Here is a 24,568-nt window from a genome sequence, read left to right as displayed (position 1 = left end):
GCTTTTCCAGCTTTGTGCTTTCTTGAATTTTACCTTCGCTGCTGCTCCTCTCTCGAGGGGTAGAAGAGGTGGAGATCGGTATTTGGAGCTCTCCCTACTCCTGAGTTACTCGCTGAGCCTGGCGTGCTCCGGGAGAGGCAGCAGCACGGGGCTGTGTGCTGAGCGAGGCCGCGCAGATTTTTTTTTTACTACACGAGTAAATAGGCTCCGTGCCCACGCACTCGCTTTTTGCCAGCGCTTTTGAAGAGCAGCGCAAAGTTGGATGCAGTGCGCAGGGTTGAGCGAAATAGGTTGGAAGACGGTGCAACAGGAGGTTTCTGGAGGGGTTTTGTTTGTGGTGAGAGCTTAGGCTGAGTCAAGTGGCTGAAACTTGTTTGTAACGTAGATAAGCTGGTGCAGGTGCCCCAGGAGCAGGGAGGTGACAGCTGAGTTCGGTGGGTGTTGGTCTCAGTGCCTGGTACTGAGCCCCCCTCCCCCCTATCCCCAGTGGTGAGGAGCTCGTCTGCTGCAGGAATTGTGGGCTCCGGAGCAGTGATGGGGGAAGGACTCCCCCGTCTGGGGTGGGAATCTCAGCATCCCCTTGTCCCAGAATCTGAGCCAGCGCTGCACCATTGCCTCTCCGGCTGCCCCGAATCCTGCAGTGCCCTGGCGAGGGCTGGAGCACAGGGAGCCCATGGGGGGTCCGTGCTGGTGGACAGCTGCAGTTTCCAGCTTTACTGTGGGTGGGCTGAGCGCTGCTGTGCCGTGGGCCGCCCCTTCTGGGTTTGTGTGTGTGTTTCCCCCCCGCCCCCAGCCGACAGGACCTCTTACTGCTGTTGCCTTCTCTCCCCTGTGGTTTTCATCCTCGAAACAGTGACCTCGATCACTCGGAGGAAGCGACACCCGCTATTATATAAACGGCTGAGGGAGAGCGCTCTGGCAAGGGAGACAGCGTGGCTGGGGGAGATTCTGGTCTGGCCTGGATTGGCACAGGGGGAGAATTGTGGGGTGATGTGGTGACGGCCTTGCAGCTGGTATGGCGCGTGCTCCCTACCCTCCTGCACACGCTCCTCCCCAGGCGTTGGAGCAGCCTGCCAGATGCGTGGCCCTGAACCAGGAGGGATTTTCTCACCACCCAGTTTGGGCCGCCCGGGTGCAGCAGGAGACCACAGGCTGGGAGGTGTGAGCTGCTTGCCATGGGACCCTGTGCCCTCTCTGGGGTACCCTAGCTGGTCAGGTCATGGGCTTGATGCCGTTCTCCTGAGCATGGTTGTGCTGCTCAATTACACCCAGCTCCTCACTTAGGGCAGAGAGAGCTCATGTACTGGTTAAGGAGTGTCTTGGGCCCCACGGCACTGAGCTTCAACGGGTAATTCGGAGGGCAAGGGTTTATCTCTGTGTGGGAGGGTGCTGGGCAGGCTGACCCACTCCCACCGGCTGCAGAGGACTTTGGCTAAACCTCCCCAGCTCCATCCCTTCGGTTCCACTGGGAAAGGAGAGGGGGAGATGCCCTGGTGCCCCAAGCCCCATGTGCTGCCTATGCAAGGGGGTGGTGTGTGTATTAGCCCCAGGGGGATGGGAAAGGAGCTGTGCCCTCATCCCCCTCCTCATCCCCGTCCCTCCCCCCGACAGCACCCTCAGGAGGTCTCAACAGGTTCTTCCCTCTCAGTTTAACACAAGGATGAGCCAAGTCCCACCAGGACTAAATATAGGCAAAGTATTTGTTCTTCGGCACAGATACAAAAGCTGTCACGATGGAGCTGGGAGGTAAATGGCCTTTGAGGGCTGACTCTGCTCTTCTCCTCTGCAGGTCCTGGGCTGCCGTGCTGGGGCTTGGCCGTGCGGAGGGCTCCCCAGCGTGGCTGCTGCGCTGTCGCCAAGAGGACTGCTGAAACGAAGGGGCTAATGAGCACCAGAGAGGGAGGATCTATAACTTCCAGATGGCAACGAGCCTGTAATCCCTTTGGGAAGAATTAGGGACTCATCGGCGCAGCAGAGCCTGGCGAGGGGAGCGAAGCATAACACCTCCAGCTCCAGGAGAGCTGCAAGAGGCTGAGGGCATCCTCATGTTGACTGCAATGGCCACCCTGGCCTGAGCTGCCTGGATGTCTCTTGCGAAGCCCTGGGGCTGCTGGGAGCCTGTCCCTGAGCACTGAACTATTTCTCATTTTAACTGATCGCATGTTCTCCAACCAAACCCCATCCGGGTCCTGCTTCTTCCAACACAGAAAAAGACTTTTGCCCTTAACAGAAAGGCTTCTTCCTTCTGGTTTTTATGTCCCTGGGATTCTAAAGCATCGTTCTTGCTGGATTTCATCTCCCATCAAAGTGTGTTTTGAGGAATTACGGGCTTATTCCCATGGCTTTATAAACCGCTGGGATCTGAGGGTCTCTGCCTTCCACGCCACTGCTGCTCCTACCTGTCTGCGATGGGGCGAGAGCAGGAGCTGATCCAGGCCGTGAAGAACGGGGACGTACCTGGTGTGCAGAAACTGGTGGCCAAGATCAAGGCATCCAAGAGCAGTGAGTACCCAGGTGCAGAGCTGTGGGCTCCCTCTCCCCAGCAGGGCGCTACTGCTTGTCCCGGGGTGTGAGTCCTGGCAGCAGGCTCAGTGCTGTCCAAGCCGGGGTGCAAGTGCTGACTCTGAACCCTGGCGCGTGAGTTACGCCAGGGCTGGAGGTGGGAGCACAAGCACAGCCCGTGCAGATGAATGACCGGGCTGTAAGTGATCCTCCTGGCAGGGCTGGGGTTCCCCTTGGGCTCTGGGCCAGAGGCCCTGAAGTGTGGGCTACTGAGCGGGGATGGGCAGAGGGAAGCAAAGCCACTTAGTGGGGGATGCTGCTACAAAAGGTCTTTAGCAATTGCCGCTTACTCCTGGCCGTATTTATCTTGTGAAAAATTATCATCCCAGCCAGTCGACTGGAACCAATCGTCAGACCCTGAATTTCAGTCTGGTAATGTTTAACCCTTCAGCAGGGCTGTTTTCTTGCATGTGCTCTTGGAAGGGTCAGCAGCAAGCATGGCTTAGAGCGAATGTCAGGCTTGTGGCAGTCCCCAAGGGCACCGGGGTCCCGCAGGTACTGCATGGCGTCTGGAGGAGATGGGGAGGGCATAAAGGTGGAGGAGAAGATCGTGACCAGTGCCACGTGCCCTTTTAGAGAGCTGAGCTCCTGGGTGCTTCTTGAGACCTGCGGAGGGAAGGAAACCGTGAAAAGTAAATAAAAGGGCTTTCAGTATGGTGCGTGACCAGGGGAAGGTGCCCCTGCCCAGGCTACAGGAGCTGCTCTGGGCTGGGGGTGTGGGACCGCCTGCCAGGGTGGCTCATCATGGGGGGGTCTCGTGGGTGTGTGCAGGAAAGCTGGAAGGGCAAAAAACTGTCCTGGAGAGAGGGAGGAGAAGCAGCTTTAAGGCTTCTTAGGAGTGGCTCAGGACAGAGAGGCTGGTGCTGAGAAACGTGAGTTAGGCTGAGGATTGCAAACGTGAGAAGGGGATCAGCTCCCCTGGGTCAGCTACTGGAAGGCTTTGATTGGGACCAAGACTTCACAAATCCCAACTGCTGGGCCTGTAGGAGTGCTGCCTCCTCCCCAGAACAGGGGGTCCCTGGTGCCCCCTCCTTGGGCGAAGGGACTGAGTGTCACTGCTTCTGGTTGCAGTTCAGGGACGGCGCCTGTATGGGGTCCCTGAGCTGGAGCGAGGGAGGTTTGCCTGCGCAGGTGGGTTGAAGGACACCTCCAAGGCAATAAGTAATGTCAGGATGTGAGCATCCTGCATCTTGCTGGTGACGCAGCCCTGTTCCCCCAAGCTGGTGCCCCATGGCTGTGCGGTGTGGGCAGGCTGGGGTGCCTGTGGCTCTATTCCTCCTGTGTACCCGGAGGGGGGGAAGTTACACTTGTTTCCTCCAGTAACTCTCTCCCAGTTAAACCCTGTCTGTGTTTTCTCTCTGGCGTCTTCCCCTCCCTCCAGCTGTGGGGCACCCACGTGAACGTGTGTGTTTAACTCCCCTGCTGCGGCGGAGTCAGCAGCTCCCTCTGCTTATTTTAATTTTATTTTTTCGTAAAGTCAGAGGGGAAAACGCCTGGACCCCTGCAAGCCACCACTGCAAGCCCTCGGTGGAGCTCCCGTGCTGGCCATGCTGTGGGGGCTTGCTTGGTCCCAGGGGCTCATTCCTGGCACGGAGGGCATTGCCGCTCCCTGTCCCTTATGATTCCCTCTCCCTCCTTTCACTGATGCCATATGAGCTAAGTATTTGCTGCATTTGCCGCTCATTAAAGCTCCTTTTCCATATGATAGGCTGAGATGCTGAATTTTTTCTTTTTTTTGTTTAAATCCCTCTAAGAGTCCTTCTGCTGTCTCAGTGGATTGGGAGCTCGGTTGTTGTGATCAGCCCTCTGGGGCTTCCTGTGCCTAAAAAAGTCACCACACGTAAGCAAAAATCAAGCGCCAGTCCCAGCAGCAGGAACTTCAGGGACATGTTGTTTAATATTCACCATGTGCAGCCCTCCTCCCTGCGCGAGCGCTGCCTTACAAGTGGGTCACAGCACCTATTATTATAAGGCGATGGGACGGGCAGAGAGAAAGTTTTGGGGCAGGAGCAGGAGGGGAAGGGCAGGTGAGGGCGGGTGTCCTGCCTGCAGGAAGGGGACATAGGGACAATGCTGTGGTCACTTCTGCAGCCAGGGAGGGGGTCTCCTCTGGGACAACCAGGCTGCTCCTGCTGAGGCGGCTGTGCTTTGCTGAGGTTCCCCGGCGCAGCAATAGAAACGTCCTGCTTTTTTAATTTCCTTCTCCCTCTCCCCTCCCCTCTGCGTCGGAGCGCTGCAGAGTTTAATTGAAATTGTTAAACGACCCGTCACGGCTTTGGCCTTTCTCCCTGGCGATCAATCACGTCTCCGGGCTGGCCGCGCTCACCAACAATGCGCCAGTTGGCCGGGCCAGGGCGGCTGCTGCAGCACCGAGGGGCTGGGGCTCCCAGGGGAGGTGAGAGGCAGAGCCCCCTCAGGGCTCTCTTCCCTGGGAAGTGGTGATGGCTCCTGGAACTGGCCAGTGCCTGGCAAGGTTTGGGTGTCCCCATCCCTGGACGTGCAGGGCTAAGGGGATGGGGGGATGCTGGGGTGTTGCTGGGGGTGTGTGGTGCCCTCGCGATAGTCAGGGACTGGAGGAGCAGTGGAAGGTGATGGGAGCTGGACTTACTGTTTGCCTTCCTCAAGGGAGTGGTGGAGGTTTTTGTTTAAACGTGCATGAAGTGCAAAGAAAGGGCAGCAGCTGAGCAAACTGGTGTTAAACTCTCAAGGACAGCAAGTAAAGCCCTACCAGGGTTCAGCCGCTGCCTCAGGGAGGTTCGGCCAGCTTCAGCCAGCCACTTGCCCCATTTCACCAGCGACTTACCTCATTTCACCAGCTATGCTGGGGCTTTCCAGACCTTGGATACATCAAGGACAGGAGCAGGCGCCTGAGACACGGCTGTGTCTGGGCTGTGACCTAGCAAGTTGTTAAACGCTAGTGAAGCTTGCAGGGGGTCTTGGCTTTACCCCCATGCCTGGGTTGGTGCCCTTCGTTGCTGTGTCCCAGCAGCACAAAGCACAGCAAGGTTTTCCCAAAAGTAGTGCCGGCCCTCAGATGCTGCTGTCACCCGTCCAGCTGGGCAGGAGAGGGACGATGCTGTTCCACGTGCTGCGAGACTGCAGCAGGCAGATGTGGGATAATTCGCTCCCTCCCTCTCGCTTAAATTTCCTCCTAATCCCTAGTAGCTATATCAGCTTAAGCCCCGAAGCGTGAGGTTTAATATCTCTCCTGCGATTTGATAGCCTTTGCCACTAGTGCTCTGTGTTGCTGTCCTCTGCAGAAACATTTGCCCTCCCTTCATGTCCTGCCATGCTTTTCTTTCTCTCAGCAGCAGTGGGTCTGTAGTTGTTTGAGGAAGAAGTTGCTCCTTTCTGCAGTTTGGTGGTTGTTTTGCAATGACGTTGTATGTGCCTTTGTGCCAGCTGGCAAGCTCAGCGTGCTGTCCCCTGTCACCGAGGAGGACCATCCTCCTCTTCACTGCTGCTCCTGAGGGAGATTTGTCCCAAGCCTTGTGTGCTCTGGCTGCTCTGTGCGGTCTGGCTGCAGGGAAAAGCAAGGACTACCCTCGAGCAGGTTCCCTATCATTTCAGGCTCTGTTACACCTGATGGCTTTCCCTGCTGGCAGTGGTGCAGAGATGTCTGGGCACCCTGCCCACTCCGGTCCTGCCCTGGGTGGTGCAGGCAGCTGGACCCAGCTCTGCCACCAAGCTCAAGTGTGGCCATGTCCCTTGAAGCCCAAGTTTCGAGGACAAGTTCCCAAGCATCCTCGGCCGTGTCCTTCCCTCCTCTCCCCGCGTGCTGTAGGTCTGACGGGCTGGACCGGCTCCGCAGGCGCATGCTGGCTTGGAAATGCTGTGGGCACGCCTGCGGAGAGACGCTGAGAAACTCTGCCGAAACGGGCAAAACTCCCTCTTCCGCCGAGGCTGAGCCAGGAGCAGGGCGAGGCGCTGTGCCCAGGGGAGCCCGGCTGGCGGCGGCTCTGTGCCGGGGACCCCACCACCCTGTAGCCTGCCAAAACCTGCTTTTGAACCAGCCCACGGTGGGTGGGTGGGTGGGTGGGAGGGAGGGGGGGGGAGAAAAGAGGCTTCAAAGGCTCCAGCAAGTGTGGCGGCTGTGGGGATGGATGGTGGTGGGGCTGCAGCTGCACAGCATGAGTAGGGGGGTCTGTCCTTCCTTGCTTCCTTCCTTCTCCCGAGCCTCCCTAGGATGGGGGTCTCCTCCATTAGCCTTGTGTTTGCTTGGTGGGTTTTCCCGGCCACTTCCCAATTGTCCCAGCTGATGACGGGGTTTAGCCCCTCTTTTTCCACCTCTCTTCCTGGGAAGGAAAACCCCCACGTGGGCAGTGGTGGCGAAAGGAGTGAGTGGGCGGTTGCTTTTCAAAGCTGGCCTTGAACGGGTGTTGTGTTTGGAAAGGGGCCCGGCTGCTGCTGGTGCGCCTGGAGCTGGAGAGAGTGTCACCGCGCTGAGCGCAGGAGATAAGGCACAAGCAAACAGCATCACGCAGGGGGACAGAGGAGGCTGTGCTGTGTATTGCCTGGCACAGCAGGCACAGCCTCCTTGGGGCACCCAGCCCTGCAGCCCTCTGCACCCCAGCTCCTGTCCCCATCTCCCTTTGTCCCAGGTCTGTATTTCTGTCCCCAGCCTTTGAAAACCCATTGGCAGGGCAGCCTGTGGCAGCAGAAGCTGCCTTTTCCCTGCCTGGGTAAAAGAGAAGGGGGGGAAAAGGGCTAATTCTGGGAAAGGGGACAAGTGTGGGGTCTGTTGGGGTTTCTCTGGGCTGTGCTGACTTCCCCTGGGGACAGCCAGGCAGGGCTGGGGTCTCTCTGGGACTTTTTGCTCTCTCGGGGATGTACAGAAGTTCCTCATGGCTGGCAGCTGCCCCTGGTGTCGCAGGTGGGAGGCTGAGGTTTGGGGTAGGAGGCAGCTTTCCATCCTTCAGACACTTCCCGGGGACTCAGCTCCCCGTTCCCCAGGGCTGCAGAGGCCGTTTTGGCTGTCTGACCCAGAAACACAGGATGATTTGGATGACGACAGCTCTAAGGCAGACAGGGAGGGCAGCCCCAAGCCGTGGGACAGCGTGTGCCCGGCTGCCGGTGGCACACAGGTGCTGTAAGGGGGACGGTGCTCCCCAGGGCTGTGCCCAGGCACGGGAGGAGGGGATGCGGCAAGGACACCACTGGCACAGGCGTCCTCTCCTCGGGCTGGGGATGTGCTAGGGGCACGGGGCTGGTTGCAGGAGGGAGCTGGTGGATACCAGTGATGCCACCTTCTGGGTGGCAGCGACCTGTTGCAAAAGGGCAGTCGGCCCTGCAGGTTTGGGGATGCAGTGTGAATGCTGCTGGCACTCCCTGGCTTTGTCACGTGGGAGAGGAGCCGCTTTTAAGTGAAAACATAATTGTGCTCTTCCTCCTCCTCCTCCTCGTTCCCCCACAGGGCTGCTGGGTCTGAAGGTCTTGGCTGCAACCTAGAAAGAAATTGTAGCATTGTCCCTGTTTAGGACAAGCAGGTCCCCATGGACCACAACAGCGTCAGCAGCATCACTCCTGCCACCTCTCCATCACTATCCCAGTGGTGCAAGAAGGTTTCCCTGGAAAGGGGGGAGTGAATTATTGGATCCCAGTGGTGATCGACAGCATCCCCTGCAGAAGATGGTTTCCAGCAGTTGGGAGCACGCAGTAGCGCGCTCCCAGCTGGCTGGAAACCATCTTCTCCACAGCATCACCCCAGCAAGAGTTAAAAGAGGGGCTGGATGCTGTGCGTGTGTGTGTGCATGCACGCGCCTTGCTTTGTTTTTAAAAGCGCCTCGGCTGGCCTGGCCCCCCGCCAGACCCGGGGCCGTCGCTGGCAAAAACTCCGGCAAAGGAGTATGAAAGGGGCAGAAACTAAATAACAATAAACCACCTTTTTCTGGCTGCTCTAGCGAGTGAGGGAGTGGGGAGGAGCTGCAAGCACTCCAGCTCCCCCAAATCCCCCAGAGCACTCCAGCTTCCCCCAGAATTGTGCCTGGGATGGAGAGGGAGGGACCTGCTTGAATCTTGGAGCTGCAACATCACCTGGGCCTTGCCAAGGTGTCCTGCTGAGTCACAGACCTGTCTGGAGATGCCCGATCTGCTTGGAAATGGCTCTGCTGGGGTGATCTTCACACTCCTGGGGAAGGGCTGGACACCCTCGCCCATCCCTTGCTCCTGCGGGATGCCCAGGGCTGTGACATTCTGTGCCTGGGGTTAGGTGCGCAGGCACCTTGAGCAGTTTGCAGCCCCAGGGAGAAAGGCCAGAGCTGTAACTGAGCAGTTTTGATGGCGAGATAAGGGAGTAGGGAAAACCTTCGTGCACGGCAGGTATGCGGCTCCCGCAGCATCCTAGACCTGGTGCAACATGTCCAGCTGCTCTTCCGCCAAGCCCTGCCAGCGCTGGTGCCGCTCCCCCACCGGGACCCAGCCAAGGCTGCGCAGAGAGCACATGGCCCCAGCGCTGGTGCTATGCCTGACCCCCCACCCCCACCCTCCCCCAGGTGCCATCCTAGGAGCCAGCGCCCATATCATCTGAGCCCGGTGGGTGACTGTGCTGTGAGGGGTGAAAACTCCCGAGGTTTCGTAACACCGTCCTTGGCCACGGGCACGGCCGGTTGTGTAAGGCACCCTGTCTGCCTGTGCAGGGAGTCGGCGAGCATGGCACAGGCGTTGGGTGCCCAGCACGGAGGTGCCCCCAGCAGCGGGGCTGGTTCAGATGCTCCCACTCGCTTTGCAGGTGCCTCTTGCCCCCTTGGAGCATTGGTCCCCAGGGTCTGGCTGGCTCTCAGCCCTCACTACCCCCCTCAAGCAGCCCATCTTGAGGCATCGTCTTGTTTCTTTGCCAGGATGGGTGTGGGTAAGCCTGAAGGGGGGGTTCCAGCTGGAGCCGACTTGGGTGCAAACAGCAATAGGGAGACTGTGGATTGGGAACCCTATGGACCTTCTCCTGTGGGTCACCCCTCTCCCTGGGCAGGACACCCAGCTCACAGCCTCTGTGGCCCCTCAGGGACCTCCTCGAATGCGTCCGTGGCAAGGCTACGTGAGCACCACTTGCCTCAGTGGCCTCCAAAAGGGGCCAGAGTCCTCGCCGGTGGCTAATTGCTGCTGGCACAGGGGATGCGGGTACATGGTGAGCCTAGCCGGCGGTGTGGGGCCAGCACAGCCACGGCAGTGGGGATTGCTTTGGGCCGCAGCCTGGGTTGCTCTGGTTGGCCTGAAGCACTTCTGGTTAGGTTTTGCTGGGCTGACGCAGGTGGGAAGGGCTGCATGAGCCCTCCTGGCTTCCCTGAATAAGCACCCACTAATCCTGCTGGGTTAAAAAGAAGGGAGACACTCCTCCTTGCAGGGGAAGAGGCTGCTGCACAGGCGGAGGAGCTGGCTCTGACCGTGCTCTGTCTCCAAACCCCAAGGGCTGCTCGAGCCTTGGAGGAGTCCTCAGCTTCCTCAACAGTGCTGGGGCACAAGCAGCTCCCTGTCTCAGAGCATCTGTCCCACTGGTTATATTTAGCAGCACGTACTGGGCTGCACACGGATGTCCTGGAGCTGTTTCTCCATTCCCTCCACCCCAAAGCTGGTGAGGACATGGTGAGGGTCCTGCTCTGAGCCCCCAGACTCATGGTTCTGCTTTGCCCCACTGCAGCCTGCTCTGAATGCCTGTGGCTCCACGGGGCTGAATTCACACCAGGTACTGGTGTTACCCATGAGTGTGGTCCTGGATAAAGGTCTCCTCCCAGGAGCAGTGCAGGTGGGTTCCTCTGCTCAGCCCCAGGTGGGGACAACCGGGGCAGTAGGACAGGGATGTGGCCATCAGCTCCCTGAGCCCACACGTGTGGCTGGCCATGTGCTTGCAAAGCTGGTACCTCATCGGCCAGGAAGGGACATGCAACTTCCAGGGCTGGGTCCCTTTCCCAGCAGGGTTGGCACAGCTTGGAAAACCATTTGCTGGCAGGGCCTGGGGATGAGGCAACCCGCCGTGATTCCCTGGTCAGGGTGGGGGGCACAAGGTGCCACAGGAGCAGTGGCACAGTGCAAGAAGGGATGTCTTTTCTTACGAAAAGGAGCTGAGGGAGGTGGGGAGACTCTTTTTGCCCCTGTATATCACATCTTTCTCCCCACCACCCCCCTGAGATGCTGCGAGGCAGCAAGCAGGGGTTTCTGCGCTCAGCTCCCACGTCCTGCCTCCGCCGCCAACTCGGGCTTGCCGGGGCCGTTCCTGACACGCACCCGCCGTGCTGGAAAGGCATAAACAGATCGGGTTGCCGGCAGGGGTCCAGGGAGCGGGCAGGCCTTGGCTTGTGTCCCACCACCGCTCGCTCGGGCTGGGGTGTGGGGGAGCAGCAAGGCAGGGGGATGAGATGGAGGGGCTGACCTGGTGGCAGGGTCCCTGTGGGGACCTGGGCACGGCCTTGATTTAACAAGGGACTGGGGTCTTCACCTCAGTTTACCTCTGGTGCTAAGGTGGGCCTGTTATTTAGGGGTTCAGAGGTGTTGACGTGCTGCACCCCAACCTCTTTCCCCATCCCTGCGTGGGAAGTTGGTGGCTGGAGCTCAGCCTGTGGATCCTCAGATCGAGCCTCCCCTTATCCATCGCAGTTGTATTCTGATGCTTTTGACCTTGCTGTAAATCAGCCCTTGTCCCTCCGCAGTACGTGGGGGGACAGGGCTGTGCTGTGTCGCCCTTGTCCCCAGCTGGTCCCTGAGCAGCTGCTGGCTGGCTCTGGTGTCTGGGCTGGGTGCTGGGAGGAACCCACTGCCCTCCTTGCCGGCCCCAGAGCAGCTGGGACAAGGGCAGGGGGGCAGGAACACAGTGCCTGGAATAACTCAGCAGCCACCAAGGCCCCACAGGGATGGCAAGATGGGTGTGGGGTCCTGGTGTGGTTCCTGCTTCCGCTACGGGGACAGGGAGATGCTTCTCCTGGGAGATACAGCGTCACTGGCTGCTAAGTGTATTTATTGGTGATCTCTGCTTCCACTTGGGGACGTGCAGGGTGATGCAGGGCATCGTGATGATAGAGCTGTTGCGTCCTTCTCCTGTCCCCTGCAGATGGGGTCCCACCACACACCGGGGTCCTGGGGGAATTCTTTTGCTGCCGCAGCTGGTGAAAACATCCTGCTCCAGCCAAGGCCTAAGAAAAGTGCTACTGGCCAGCTGCTCAGCAAGATTTTGGTGATGGCTTCTCCTGCTTTGCGCCATTGCCCAGCCAGGCGGAAACCTGGGTGAGCAGCTGGAGAGTCTGACCTGGCTGGCAAAGAGCCCTCGCACTGGGCACAGGCAAAGCCGTGCTGCCCTCCCCAGCCTTGGCAGGGAAAGGAGAGAACAGCGGCGGGTTCATTTCTCTCAGCCTGCTTGTCCCAGGCTGGAGGGAGCTTGGCCTGTGCCCGCTGGGGACAGACTCGTCCCTCTCTGCTTCCAGCGCGGAGCAGCCGGGCAGTTCCCGCTTGCTTCGGGAAGTGACATTGCACAGGGGATGGGAACAGCGAGGAGAGACGGGTGCCTTCTGTGTCCTTGGGGAGGGGATTTGGAGAGGGATTCCTCCCATCGCTCATGGCTTGGGAGTGCCGAGCAGCTGCTACTGGGTGGATCCTCTTGCTCTTTCCCAATGCAGATGCCACAAATGGCTGCAGTGCCATGGCATCTGTGGGAGCAGTTGCCCATCCAGCAGCCCTTGGGACCAGCAGGAGCTGGAGGCCACGTTTTGGCTCTGTCCAGGAGGGAAGGAAACGATTTGCTCAAGCTGCTCGGATCTGGGCTGCAGTTCAGATGGAGCTGGATAGCCCGTGCATCGTTTGCTGGAAGGCAGCTGTAGGAAGCAGAGAGCCTCTCTTTTCAGTTTGGCAATAGGAGGTAAAGGCAGCAGGCCCCCAGGAGTGGAAATCTTTGATTCATAGTGAGAAAAATCCAGTCCCCAAGCAGCGTCTGCCCCATCCCTGCACAGGTTGGGCTGTGCATCCTGGGGGACCCCACCGGCACATCCCTGAGCAGGGCTGGCGGCAGCACCGGCTCGCAGGGTCAGAGTTGAGGAAAGGCATCCGCAAGGTATTTTTAACTGCATGTGACTCCAAACTCCGGCTGCACAGCCGCCAGCAGCAGTCTGAGGTTAGTCCTCGGCTGCTGACAGTTCATTGCCCATAGGCTGGGGGGGGGCTTTGGGGAAAATTCAGTTCCCATCCACCAAGGCCTCGGGAAGGAGTGACGGCACTTGAACCATTGACCTTTTGGGTGACCTCGAGCAAACAGCTTCACCTCCCGGTGCCTCCCCTCCCATCCTGTGTGTGCCTTGCCTAAATTAGAGCAGCCAGGGTGGGGACAGCCACTCCGTCTGCCCCAGCATCGCCTTCTCTAGGTGCATGGCAGCTTCCCCAGGGCCAAAAGGGGAGGGAGGATGTTGCAGGATTTCCAGCTGCCGCACCACTGTGTGCTTTGAGTACTGGCTCTACCGGCTGGAGCGCCTCTCGGGTGCCGGGCGCTAGGCTGGCACTGATGGGGACCGAGTGCCGTGGCAGCCTGGTCCTCAAACCTCAGCCTTGCCCCACTGCCCCAGGAGCTGCATGATTTGCTGCAACCATCCAAGTGACAGCGGAGGGCTGGATCCTTGTTGCACTCGCTTGAGCTCACAGAGTTTTGCTGGCTGCTCTTGACTGCTCTAATTTTTATCTGTGGCTCATTGTTAGAACCATAAAATAAATAGCTACGTGCTCCTCTTGAGCGTCAAAACCCTCCAGGTGTAGGAGGGTTGCTGCGTCCCTGCTCGCCCTCTGTAATTAACTGTTGCTCAGCAAATCCACACTTACTGACCTGCCCTAATCTTACCATGCAAGGCAAGCCCTTTGGCTGCTGGCTCCTGCCACTTGCCTCTCGTGCTCCCCATGAGCCCATATCATGTTCACAGCCCTGGGCATGCAATGGGAGATGGTACCCTGGGAAGCAGCATCCCCCCACAGAGCTGCCGAGGTTGTTTTCCTCGCTGGCAGCTTCCTCTGTGCCCACGTTTCACGCTGCTCTCACCGTCCCCCCTCATCCTGCTTCCCCTCTTTCTTCCTCCCATTGACTGCCGGTTGGATTATTTTTCCCCAGATGCTGCAGTCTGCAATTTTCCCAGGTTGAATCTGCCTGGGTTTGTTCTTCTAATCTCTCTTAAGTCCCTTTTGTGTTATTTCTGCCCTCGTCGATCTGTTGCGCATCCTCCACAGATTACATTAATGCACTGTTTGCTTGGTATTGCATTAGTGAGAACACTGAGCATGCCTGTAGGTGCAGCCCCTTTGCCTGGGTGCCTGGGGTCACCAGAGCCCTGCAGTCCCTTCCCCAGCTCCCAGGGGAACCAGTTGGAACCAGTATGGAACTGGTTGAACGGGAGCTAAGGTGCGTTGTTAATGCTGGGCCAGATGCTCTGCTGGTCCTTGTGTCCTGCAGCCTTTGGGTGGCTCTTGGCCCTGTGGCGTGCCCAGGGATGCACCACGGGCACAGGCAGAGCTCGTGCTTGGCCGCCAGCCCTTGCTGCTATCGCCCCATCTCTTCCCGCTCGGGAGGCGTCCTGTCCTTTCGGAAGGATGGGGGAAATGGAAAAGGCTCCACCTCTTCCCTGGGCAAATACAGCTCCTCTGAGTTCATATCCTGGAGAATGGAATAGTCAGGTCCCAGCAGGGACGGTGACTTCACCTCCCGGTAACGCGTTTCCCTGGCCAGCTGGGAAAGGAGCCCTTGTATCTCTGAAGGAGCCGCCCGGCTTCCCCCACCCGAAGCCTTTCCCAGCTGTTTCCATCCTGGCTGGGGCTGGGGGATGCAATTTCAGCTCCATGAGGAAGGGCTGTTACTGCTCCCCCTTGCCAGGGGAGCCGGGCTGGGTCACGTCACTTTGGGGTAGGCAGCTGATGCGAACCCACAAATTATTGTGGGGAAGGGGAGCGAGTGCTGTTCATCCCCCCATACAGCTCAGATCTTTCTGGGGGCCTGAAACTCAAAGCAGGAGCATGTGTTTGGCTTTTGCAAGGGGTGAGTCCAGCCCCAAAGGACTCCTGTGATGCTGTTTCCCCGCCTTGGCATTTGCCCCTTCCATCCTTGCTGCAGCCATCAAACCTCAGGGGTGAGGGACAAGAGCAGCACCTTCTTCCCAGCTGCGTGGATGGGGATGGGATTTCCGACTCTGCTTTTCCTTTCATTGTTCTGGGAGCCTTCACTTTGAACAAGCTGCCTGTTTTTTCCTGCTTTGTTGCGGGGGGGAAGCAGTAGGGGGAAACTGGGGGTCTGGCCAGGGGTCCTGGGGCAGCTGGGCTGGGGCTGAGCGACTGATGTCTGTGCTGCGCAGGGATGCTGCCCCTGCACCCTCCCACTGCTAGCCTCTAAAAAACGTAATTGTTGGATTTCCCTGTGAAAAAGGTTCCCAGCCTTTCCAAAGAAGGAAAAAAGCTCCCAGTTGACTCCATGGTCCTGCTACCGTGTCCCCTAACCCTCCCCTTCACCTATTGTGGGTCCCCAGCCCAGCCCAGGGAGGAATGCTGCTTCCTTGGATCTCTCAAAGTCCTCTGCCTTCGCCATCACCTGCCTTTACCATCATCCACCATCATATCTAAGCACAGGACAGGACAAGAGAGCTTAGAGAAGGAGAAAGCAGAGATGAGGAGGGAGGCAGAACTGCCAGAGGACACTCAGACATGCCGCCAGCAGAGACAGCTTGGCGGCAGGAACAACTTGGGCTCTGTGTGGCTGTAAGATTTGGGGCTCAAGCCAGGGGTAAATGGTGGAGGCTGTCGAGATTGGAGACAAGCAGCCAAGTTGGTGTGGAGATGCTCCAAGTGCGGGGATGCTCCCAGCAGGTTGTTGCATCTGCTGGGGTTATTCCAGCTGGACCCAAGCTGCCCAAACCAGGATCAGGGCTTGGGTGCGACAGCCATTGCGCAGCCTGAGCAGCATCGAAGCGGGCAGGGCCCTGGCCAGGTCCAATGTGTCTCACGCCTGGCTTTGGTAGGTTTCTCAAGGGATGAAGACACCAGTTATTCTCAAGGAGTTGCCAGATGCTGTTGTAGGGAAAGATACGGGGCTCCCTGCCGTGTCATGCTCTCCCATCGCTGCTGTTTGCCTTGTGTTGATGGGAATCTGCCTCCCTGATTGCAGCCTACCCATCCCTGCCAGTTAACCCAGTGGCTGTGCCCCAGTTGGACCCACCCCACAGCGCCTGGCTTGGTGGAGGACCTGTTTGTCAGCCTTGGTGGGAAGCCCATTCACAGGGATGCTGCGAGGCCTCAAACCCTGGTGCGGGCCATTAGTGGGGAGGAAAGCACCCGTGGCGTCTGGGCCCCGGTGGCGTTTGGGCATAGGGACGAGTGCTCAGCCGGGTTTCCCAGATGGCAGCATCCTGGCAGCCAAATTCACCCACCATAACAACAAGGGAAAGAGGGAGGCCCTGCCTGCCCAGGGAGCTGGGCTCGGCATCTGGGGGGCGAGCTGGTGGCTATGGCAGGCAGCTGGGGTCAGGAGACCTTGGCTCTCGCCCAGCCTCTGTCCCAAGCTTGCTGGGCAACTTTGGTTGAGTTTCTTAACGTCTCGGTGGCCGAGCTCCTTCCCTATCAAAGTGGGAGAATCTCTTCTGAACCTATTGAGAACCTGAAGCAGCCGGTTTGCCGGGAGGAGCCGGGTGTGGGTGGCCGCAGCGGACGTGCCTGTGGATGGAGGGATGACAGGGAAGGAAGATTCCTGCAGAAGGCGGATGGACGTCACCTCTTTGGGTCTTGAGTTTGGGCGAGACATCAAGTCTCTCCTGAGCTCTGGCATAACCCCACTGTGTGCCAAGGCAGGGCCATCCCAGGCCGTCGGTGTGGGTCGAGGCCAGGCAGGGCAGGTCGGGTGAAGCTGCCACCTCCACCTGCAGCCCCAGGAGGCTGCCACTACCATTGGAGATGGCTGGTGCTTTGGGAGATCACAGCTGATTAGCTCCTCCAGCTGGTTTATTGGCTTAGTGATGACATTCCCCAGGTGGATTTTATTTTCCCAGGTGCATATGTACATATATTTGGTGTGTCCAGAGCACAAAGTCCTTCTCCCACCACCTGCAGCAGCAGGATGGTGTTCCTGCAGTGCCAGGCAGAGCATCCCTGCATGTGGGGTACTCGTGGCCGGCAGTGCAGGGACGCTTGTGGCTGGATGTTCAGGGATGTGTGTGGTGCAGGGATGCTCATGATAGAGCGATGCTGAGACGTGCAGTGCAGGGAGGCTCATGGCATGGGGATACTTGGCAGCCAGCAGTGTGGGGATGTGATTTCCTAGGGCAAGGGGAAGGTATGAGGGTCTGTGACACCGGACCAGCAGAAAAATGTATTTTTTTAAGGTGTCTCTGGCAAGGATGTGGGTCTGCAGTTATAGATCTGTCTGTCCTGCACAGAGATGAAGGCTGGCGGTGGAGGAGCTTTAGTGTGGCTGTGCTGGGTGGACAAAACTGGGGGGTCACAGCAAAAGCACTGCTTTCTGGAGCCTGACTTCCCATGTGAGAGCCAGGGCAGGAGTCTCCAAGGGGCACTTTGGGGGGAACATGGGATATTTGGACATTTCCTTCCCCAGCAAACCCAGGCAAGCATGTGCCACTCCTTCCCAGCCAGCAGTGAGCGGTTCAGCACTTTGGAGGGATCGTGTCCATCTCCAAGACGTCAAGGCAAAGCCTCAGGGTGTCCCCTCAGGGACAAGGTCTCCGGTGAAGGGCACGCAGGGTGCCCGGGGTGCTGGCACAGGGGGTGCTGGCTGTGCCGGGCAAGGGCACGCCTGGCTCCACGTAGCCGGCACAGCCGGCGCCAGGCAAGCGCCCTGGGGGGGTAAATACAGATTTGTGCTGGGCTGGCTGCCAGTGGTGCGGGTGAGGCACCCGCCCTGGCCATCTGCTCCCCAGGTGCCCCCCACACCCCACGGGGAGCTCAGCCCAGCCTGGCATCCCTGCCATCGGGGTGCATCCCAGCCCTGCGGGGAAACTGAGGCACAGGGTGCAGCATGACAGAGGGGGCTGATGCATCGGGGGAGCTGGTTGGAAACACCACGCTGGGCTGTGCCATCCTGGCCCCCCGCCAGCAAGGATCCGAAAGGCTGAGGGCCCGTGCTTTCCCCTTGGCTGGGGCCGGAGCCAGAGCGTGCTGCGGACAAGGGTCTCAGCCCCATGTGACGAGCGAGCGGCCGAGCGGCCGAGCTGCCTTTGCCATGGCCGGTGTCCGGCGGAGCAAGCAGGCCCTACATTTGTAAGCAATTTGCCGGAGCGTTCCAGAGGTGCTTCCTGCCTGCCGCTTGGCAGCCAGGCGCTGCACAGAAGCTCTCTGGCTCCCTCGAGGCCTCGCTCAGCCCCAGCCCCGCTGCCGAGCCTCATCCTGCCCGGGCAGGCGCAGGCAAATGCGCTGGAGAGGGGGGACGGGGCAAGGTTGGGTCCGGGTGGACCCCTTGGAGGGGTTGTGTTGGGGAGTGGGGCTGAGCAGGGGGAACCCGCAGCTGGAGTTAACCCTTGGAGTGCACCAAGCTGGGTTTTCCCCTGGAAATATCTCCTTCAGGGCTTATGTTTCGGTGCTGGGTCCATATTTTTCTGGGTTCATCTTCCCAGGATGTGAGTGTGCTCCTGGCAGGGAGCAGGGGGTGTGGATCAGGCCCACGGGTGGTCCCATGCAAACCCAAAGGAGGTGATGATGTGGCTGAGAAGGGTCTGGCCACCCCAGCCCAGTGTTGCGGCTGGATTAGCCCTGATCCCACAGCCCTCTCCCAGGCCAGCTCTGCAGTCTCCTGACCAGAGCCACATCTCCAAACCAGCCGGTCTGGGAGGGCTGTGGGATTGGAAATGGCTTGGCCTGGCCCCTGCAAAGCCCCAGAACATCTGGGTGGGAAAGACAGGGGAGCCTGAAGTTGCTAGGGCACTGACGGAGAGAAGGAGCTGAAGAAATGGGGAGGAAAGCAGGGGAATCAGTCAAAAGGAGCATATGGATGGAACGAGGAAGAGGGATGCAGGGAAGCATCCCATCATCTGCCTTCCTGTCACTGCATCCTCAGGACCATGACAGGGGTTGGTGGCACCCCCTTGGCAGCCCTTGTGCTGCTCCACTGTTTCACCCCATCCCAGTGCTGGCTCCCCACTGAGGCAGGGCTGCCTTTGGGGTTGCTTTTCTGGCCTCGAGTGCTGTACGGTGCAGGTGTGCAGCAGGATGGTGCTGGCAAAGGGGTCCCAGCTGCCTGGGTGTGCTCTGTTTTCCACTCCTCTTGGCTCATGCCTTTGTGCTCGCCACGCCAGGATGCCCGGCCCCTTTTCTAGCCACGCTTCACCTTCCAGCCTGGCTGCAAACTCTCCAGCTCTCTCGGCAGTGATTTACCCGGCTACAAACCAGGGATGAACTCTTTCCCTTCCTGCCTAAACTTTCGGGAAGATCCCCAAAGGGGATACTGCTCCTGGCTCCGCTTTTTGGGACCTGCTGTTTTCCCAGCCACCCACACCATGTCCGTGTGGTCCTGCCCCATCTCCTGACCTTGTTGGGCTGCCAGAGCAGGGAACTAATTTGAGGAATGTTGCTCAGGGAGAGGAGCAAAGGCATGGGCATTTTGCTGTGCAGATGCTGACAGCTGCCTCCTGGGGCCAGGGAGCGGGCAGGGACACCTGCTGTATCCCAGACCTGCTTACTGGATCCCACTGGCCAGCCCTGTCCCCTTGTAGGAGGGAGTCAGGGGTGGGATTCTGGGGTGAGCTCTCCCTGTCCAAATAGTGGGCATTGCTCAACTCCCAAGACCAGCCCCTGGGGACTGTGGGATGTATCTGCCTATTTTGGATGAGATGCTCAGTGGACATCTCCGTCCAGCCTGTCTCTTCCCAGCATCACCTTCCTGGCTGACACGGTTCAGGCTCTGGTCCTCCTACTGTGGTAAGGACCCTTCCTCCTCCTTCCTACCTTTTCTCAGCAGCAAACACCTGCGGCAATTTTCAGCTGCAGCCGATGGGAGCAAACCCACACTGGCCTTCGGTTCCCACCACAAAGAGCATCCTTTAAAAATACCTATTTATAAACCGTAATTAAAAGGCAGGGGGCTGGGGGATCAGGGAGCAAGAGGTGATGGCTTCATGGGCATTGCCTATGACTTAGTGGAACCCTTTGTTTACTTTTAATTTTATCTTGATTGTGTCTTTTGGAAATCCCCCAGCAGTGAACGCTTCCCAGCCCTTCCTGCTCCCTGCTTGCAGGACCCATCCCAAGACTTTTCGGGGGGCAGGATGAGGCCTTTGCCCACCATAGCTGACCCTGTTCCTGGCTCTGCCATACGCCCAAGTGCGATCCTGAGAGTGGCACCGCAGGGCTCAGTGGTTATGGTCACTCTGTGACTCGGATCAGAAGCGGCCAGTTTACAAGTGAAATGTTTGGGGTTTTTTTTCTGGCTGCTGTGGCAGAGTGAAGTGGTTTGTCCTTGATGGAGACTCTGGATCCTGGGTTCTCAGGCAATATGGGGCTGGGGGGGGGGGGAAGTGGGAGCTCTGAGGGATGGCTTTGGGAGCCAGTTCCTTCAGGAAGGGCTTCTGGGTTGGCAGAGCTGCTTGGTACTGCTCTGAGGAGGAGCAGCTCCTGGAAGAGGTAATTAGGGCGATCCCCTCAGCTGCAGCAAGGAGTCACGAGTCCTTCACCAGCAGCCACTCCAAGCCCATTTTGTGTTAATTACGCTGTTTACAAAACACTGTAAATTGCAGTAGTGAACACACCATTCCTTGGTTTCCTTTAATTATCCATTTGCATGATGAATGAGCCGCCCCCCTCTTCAGCTCTCGGGCAGAGGGACCATGCAGCAGAGCATGGCTTTGGGTGGGATCTGCCGTGTGAGGTGGGCAGGGACCCTGAGAGAGGAGGAAGAGAGGGGTATGAAGGAGGAGAGGGAGCTGCGGCCCCGGAGATCTGCCTGGCTGTGAGGGTGGGGGCTTCTTCCCCAGGACCCCCCTGCCATGTTTCAGTGGGGTTTGAGCAGCTCTTTCACCCTGGACTGGAAGCCTGGCTCTTGGACTTTGATTTTTCCATAGGAAACAGCACAGAAACCTTTCAAAGCATTTAATCCTCCCCGGCTCGATGATGGGACTGCCTGGAAAGGCAGAGGAGGAGTGGTGGCATTTCTTGCCCCCTACATACCTTCCCCTTTCTTTCTCTTTTGACTTGGCAGATGAATTCCAGAGATGTTAATCCGTTCTCAACCCCTCAGTGAAGAATAAAATGTCCTCTCTGTGTGGGAGGAAGGAATTCATTCGAATTAATTGCGGGAAGGAGTGGGGAGCTGGGGGCGTGCGTGAGGCTGTGCCGAGGGTGGGGTGAGCATCCTCCGCTGCTCAGTGGTCCCTGAAGGGGAGGGAGGGAGGGATGGGGATGTCTGAGGTGGCACAATCCTTGCATTCACAGCTCATTCAGCCTCTGCCCCAGCCGTACAAATGCCAACCATGTGGTCTGTGGGCCAGGCCTCAGCAGCAGCGATGGGCACAAGGAGCGAGTGGGGGGCAAAATGGCCCCACTCAGCAGTTTTGGGGTGTCACTGCCTATAAAGGGGAGGGAAGCGCTGCCCCACCAAGCCAGGGTGACAGGAGCTGCAGGATCCGACACATCCCAGGGGCATACAGAGATGGGGCAGGAGAGACGGAGGAAGGAAAGGGTCTGAGCTTGAGCTGGGTCAGCCTGTTGAGGGATTGTGGAGGTGAACGTGGAGTGAGGGAGAGGAGAGGACACCGAGATGGGTCAGGCGCTGTTCTGTGCGCTGGGAGGTCTGTCTGGCTGCGGGACGGGGCTCCTGCAGGGTCCTGGGGGCCGTGCGGGGCTCTGCCTCCTGCTCTGACCGTCGCCTCTTCTCTCTGCAGAGCTCCTGGGATCTGCCAAGCGCCTGAATGTGAACTACCAAGATGCCGATGGGTGAGTGCTCCTCTGGCAGGGTGCTAGGTGCTGCTGCCGCCGGCATGGGTGGGCTTGCTCTCCCCGATAGCCAGTTGGTTCTGCAGTTTTGGGTATCGTAAAGCTTTTGAGGGTGGCTGCTGAGCCCCACAGAACACAACAGCATCCCGAAGCCAGGGCAAGCCCTGCAGAGGCAGACCCGGTGCCTGCCTGGATCTGAGCTGAGGGCTGTGCTCAGTCCGTCCTGCAAAACCCTTCGTAAAGCTCTTCTGCGTCCCGCTCTTCAGGGCTGGGCGTGAAAAGGGATCACGGTGTGTCCAGCCAATGTCCCGTGCCCTGAGTGCTGGTTGAAGCACGGAGAAGCACCCAGCCAGCCCTGGCGCCTGCACGTGCTTGTGCCTGTGTTTAATATCCCAAGAGCAAAATCCCATTGTTTGGGGGGGTTAGAGAAAGAAAAGATGAGGTTGCCAAGTGACCACAGCATATTTGTGTAGCTCATCTCTTCCAAAATTCAAGCATTTAATAAGCTGGGTACTGAGAGTTAAAGAAACCACAAAAGCCCATAAAATAAATAAGCATGTTATTCGTATTGAATTAGCTCTGACCTGTGAGTTATTAGCGTTGTTTTATGTACTGTTGTTGTACCTAATTTCTACATGTTTTCTTTTCGGGGACTCTGTAGGAGGAGGTGTCCATGATGAGTCTTAACAGGCCAGTGGGGGGTTGAAAATGAGCAGAATGGCTCTGTCTTAAAATAATACTGTGCAGATGGAGCTTAATAGAAAAAAAATGTAATAATAGAAGCAATGATCTGATTCTGATAAGGCACAGGGCTTGTGCTGGGGCAGCTCCAGGAGGGCTGCTGATGGGAACAAGGGTAAAGGGTCCGTTCCCCATCAGAGGGCTGCACACGGGGTATTGACAGCGCAGGCAGCGCGTTGGGTTTCACGGGGTGTGGGAAGGGGATGGCAGGAAGGTGAGACCCATGCATGGGGACAGCAGCTTGCGCCCTCCTGGGAGAGTGGTGCCGCTGGCAGTGACCTCGGCATCGCCTTGCTCGCAGCTTGGAGATGACGGGGTGGGTGTGGGTGGGTTTGTGCAGCTGCCTCCAGGCAGAGCCGGCCCTGCAGGAATCCCGGCAGAGTTGGCTTCGGGGGGATTTTGTACCTTCTGCAACACCCGGAGACTCTGCACAGGGATTTGGGGGTACTCTGGGACTGTGCGTCGGGAGGAGAGCCATGCTGGCTGAGCTGCGTCCCTGGCACAGAGCTGGGATGCTGCCAAGCCCATTGGAGCCCCGGCCTGCGCTGTCTGGAGCCCCCCACGCCCCCTGGAGCAGCACACGGGCTAATCCCCAGTGGCATGGGGACCCCTCGCTCGGCCATGGCCCTTCACGTGACAGCACCGGGCAGACAGGCCCCTTTCACAGCCCCGAGACACAGAGCTCTTTCATTACCGGCAGCCTCCCACGCTGTGCCGTGGGCTCCCGGCATCCCTGCTGGCATAGGGAGGGGGCAGCTGGTGGAGAGGCCAGGAGTAGCCACTGGGCCAGTGTGTTTGCTGGATGCTCTGAGCAGCGCAGCTTTGGGCTGCCTGGCTGCACCACAGAGAGGGGAGATGCATCCCTCCAACCCGCCTGCTTGCCCCCTGCACAGGGCAGGGGGATGAGGGACCTCACCTGGGGAGGGGGGGCACAGGGTCCCTGCATCCCTCACTGAGCTGTGGGGCACAGACAGCGGGGAGGGATTTATTTGTGCTTTGCTACGGGGAAACTGAGGCACTGGGAGCAGGGTATCAGGAGGGATGTAGCCACGAACAGCGGGGGATGATCCCAGCCCTTGGCTCGTGTCCCTGTGCAGGCGGGGGCTGTAGGGACAGCGTGGCAGGGACTGGGACTGCGCTGAGCCCTGCCTTGTGTCACAGGTTCTCAGCACTGCACCACGCAGCCCTGGGCGGCAGCCTGGACCTCATCTCGCTGCTGCTGGAGGCACAGGCCACCGTTGACATCAAGGACAGCAATGGTAAGGGGTGATCCCCCGGCACAGCCCCGTGCCTTCGGCAGTCAGCTCAGCCCTCTGAGAGAGGCTGGGGGCCGCATCCAGACCTGCTGAGCCCTGTTCCCCTGCAGGGATGCGGCCCCTGCACTATGCAGCCTGGCAGGGGCGTGTGGAGCCGGTGCGGGTGCTGCTGCGTGCTGCCGCCTCCGTCAACATGGCCTCGCTGGACGGGCAGATCCCGCTGCACCTCTCGGCACAGTATGGCCACTATGAGGTGGTAAGTGACAGCCCAGCCACACACCCCCCCACCCTGGGTCTCTCTGGGGGTACACAGAGCGGGGCAACCCCATCGTGCTGGGCAGGAGGGAGGCAGGAGTACGAAATGATGCTGAGCCTCTGCACCACATTGTTCCTCCGCAGTCAGAGATGCTGCTCCAGCACCAGTCCAACCCCTGCCTCATCAACAAGGCAAAGAAAACCCCCCTGGACCTGGCCTGCGAGTTCGGGCGGCTGAAGGTGAGTGCTGCGGGGCTCTCCCCGGCACCGGGCACTTCGCCGGGGGCGGCTCTGGAGCCAGCTGGCTCCTCCTGGAGCGCAGTGCTGGGTCTGGCCATGCCCAGTCTCCCTCTGCCATGAGCCTCGGAGCCCAGCAGGCAGCATCTGCCTCCTCCTGTGGCCGGGCAAGGCCAAATCCTGAACCTGGGAGCTGCAAGTTTTGCTCCTGACCTTGCGGCAGGGCAGTGTCGGGCTGGGAGAGAAGACGGGAGCCCTCACTCCCGGTTCCCTGCAGCCTCCCCCGGCCCACCCCAGCTTTGCTCCCGTTTAAGCGCAGATAGGCTGAGCTGGCTAATCCCTGCAAGCCCTGAGCACCCAGCCCGCTCAGCTGCTTGAGTCCCTGGCACGGCTTATGGGGACAGGGCTGCTCCACGCTCTGGGAGACCCCAGCCCAGCCAGCACCACGCCACCGAGCTGGGCTGGAGTGTGGCCAGCCAGACTGTCCCATGCCCCGCCGGGGAGGGGACCAGGGGGCTACTTCCATTTTTGGAGTATCTATAATGTCTGCAGCTATAAACAGGGCAGTAAAAATAACTCCTCTGTGCCTCTGGGCTGCCCTGAGACGCTGAGAGTCGCTTTGGGCTTGGAGAGACTGCAGCTTTTTAGGG

At 59.0% G+C, this 24,568-nt stretch overlaps 1 protein-coding gene across 5 annotated transcripts in view; it reads left to right on the top strand.

Moving 5' to 3' along the window:
* CASKIN2 (CASK interacting protein 2) overlaps window positions 1–24,568 on the top strand; it is a 37,404-nt gene that overhangs the window by 669 nt on the left and 12,167 nt on the right. For 3 of the 5 annotated variants that reach the window (XM_037408045.1, XM_037408072.1, XM_037408037.1), the window contains exons 2-6: window positions 1,790–2,514; window positions 21,378–21,429; window positions 23,332–23,429; window positions 23,537–23,682; window positions 23,826–23,921. In XM_037408045.1, the coding sequence (XP_037263942.1) occupies window positions 2,409–2,514; window positions 21,378–21,429; window positions 23,332–23,429; window positions 23,537–23,682; window positions 23,826–23,921 (498 nt within the window). In that variant the 5' untranslated portion in view covers window positions 1,790–2,408. Of the gene's footprint in view, window positions 1–1,789; window positions 2,515–21,038; window positions 21,285–21,377; window positions 21,430–23,331; window positions 23,430–23,536; window positions 23,683–23,825; window positions 23,922–24,568 lie in introns of those variants that run through there. The other 2 variants (XM_037408053.1, XM_037408062.1) reach the window with 2 other exon arrangements.

The sequence above is a fragment of the Falco rusticolus genome, chromosome 1 (genome assembly GCF_015220075.1).
Source record: "Falco rusticolus isolate bFalRus1 chromosome 1, bFalRus1.pri, whole genome shotgun sequence".
In the NCBI taxonomy this organism is placed as follows: Eukaryota; Metazoa; Chordata; class Aves; order Falconiformes; family Falconidae; genus Falco; species Falco rusticolus.
The sequence above is the reverse complement of the archived record's forward strand: the minus strand, read 5'-3'. Positions and strand labels throughout refer to the sequence as shown.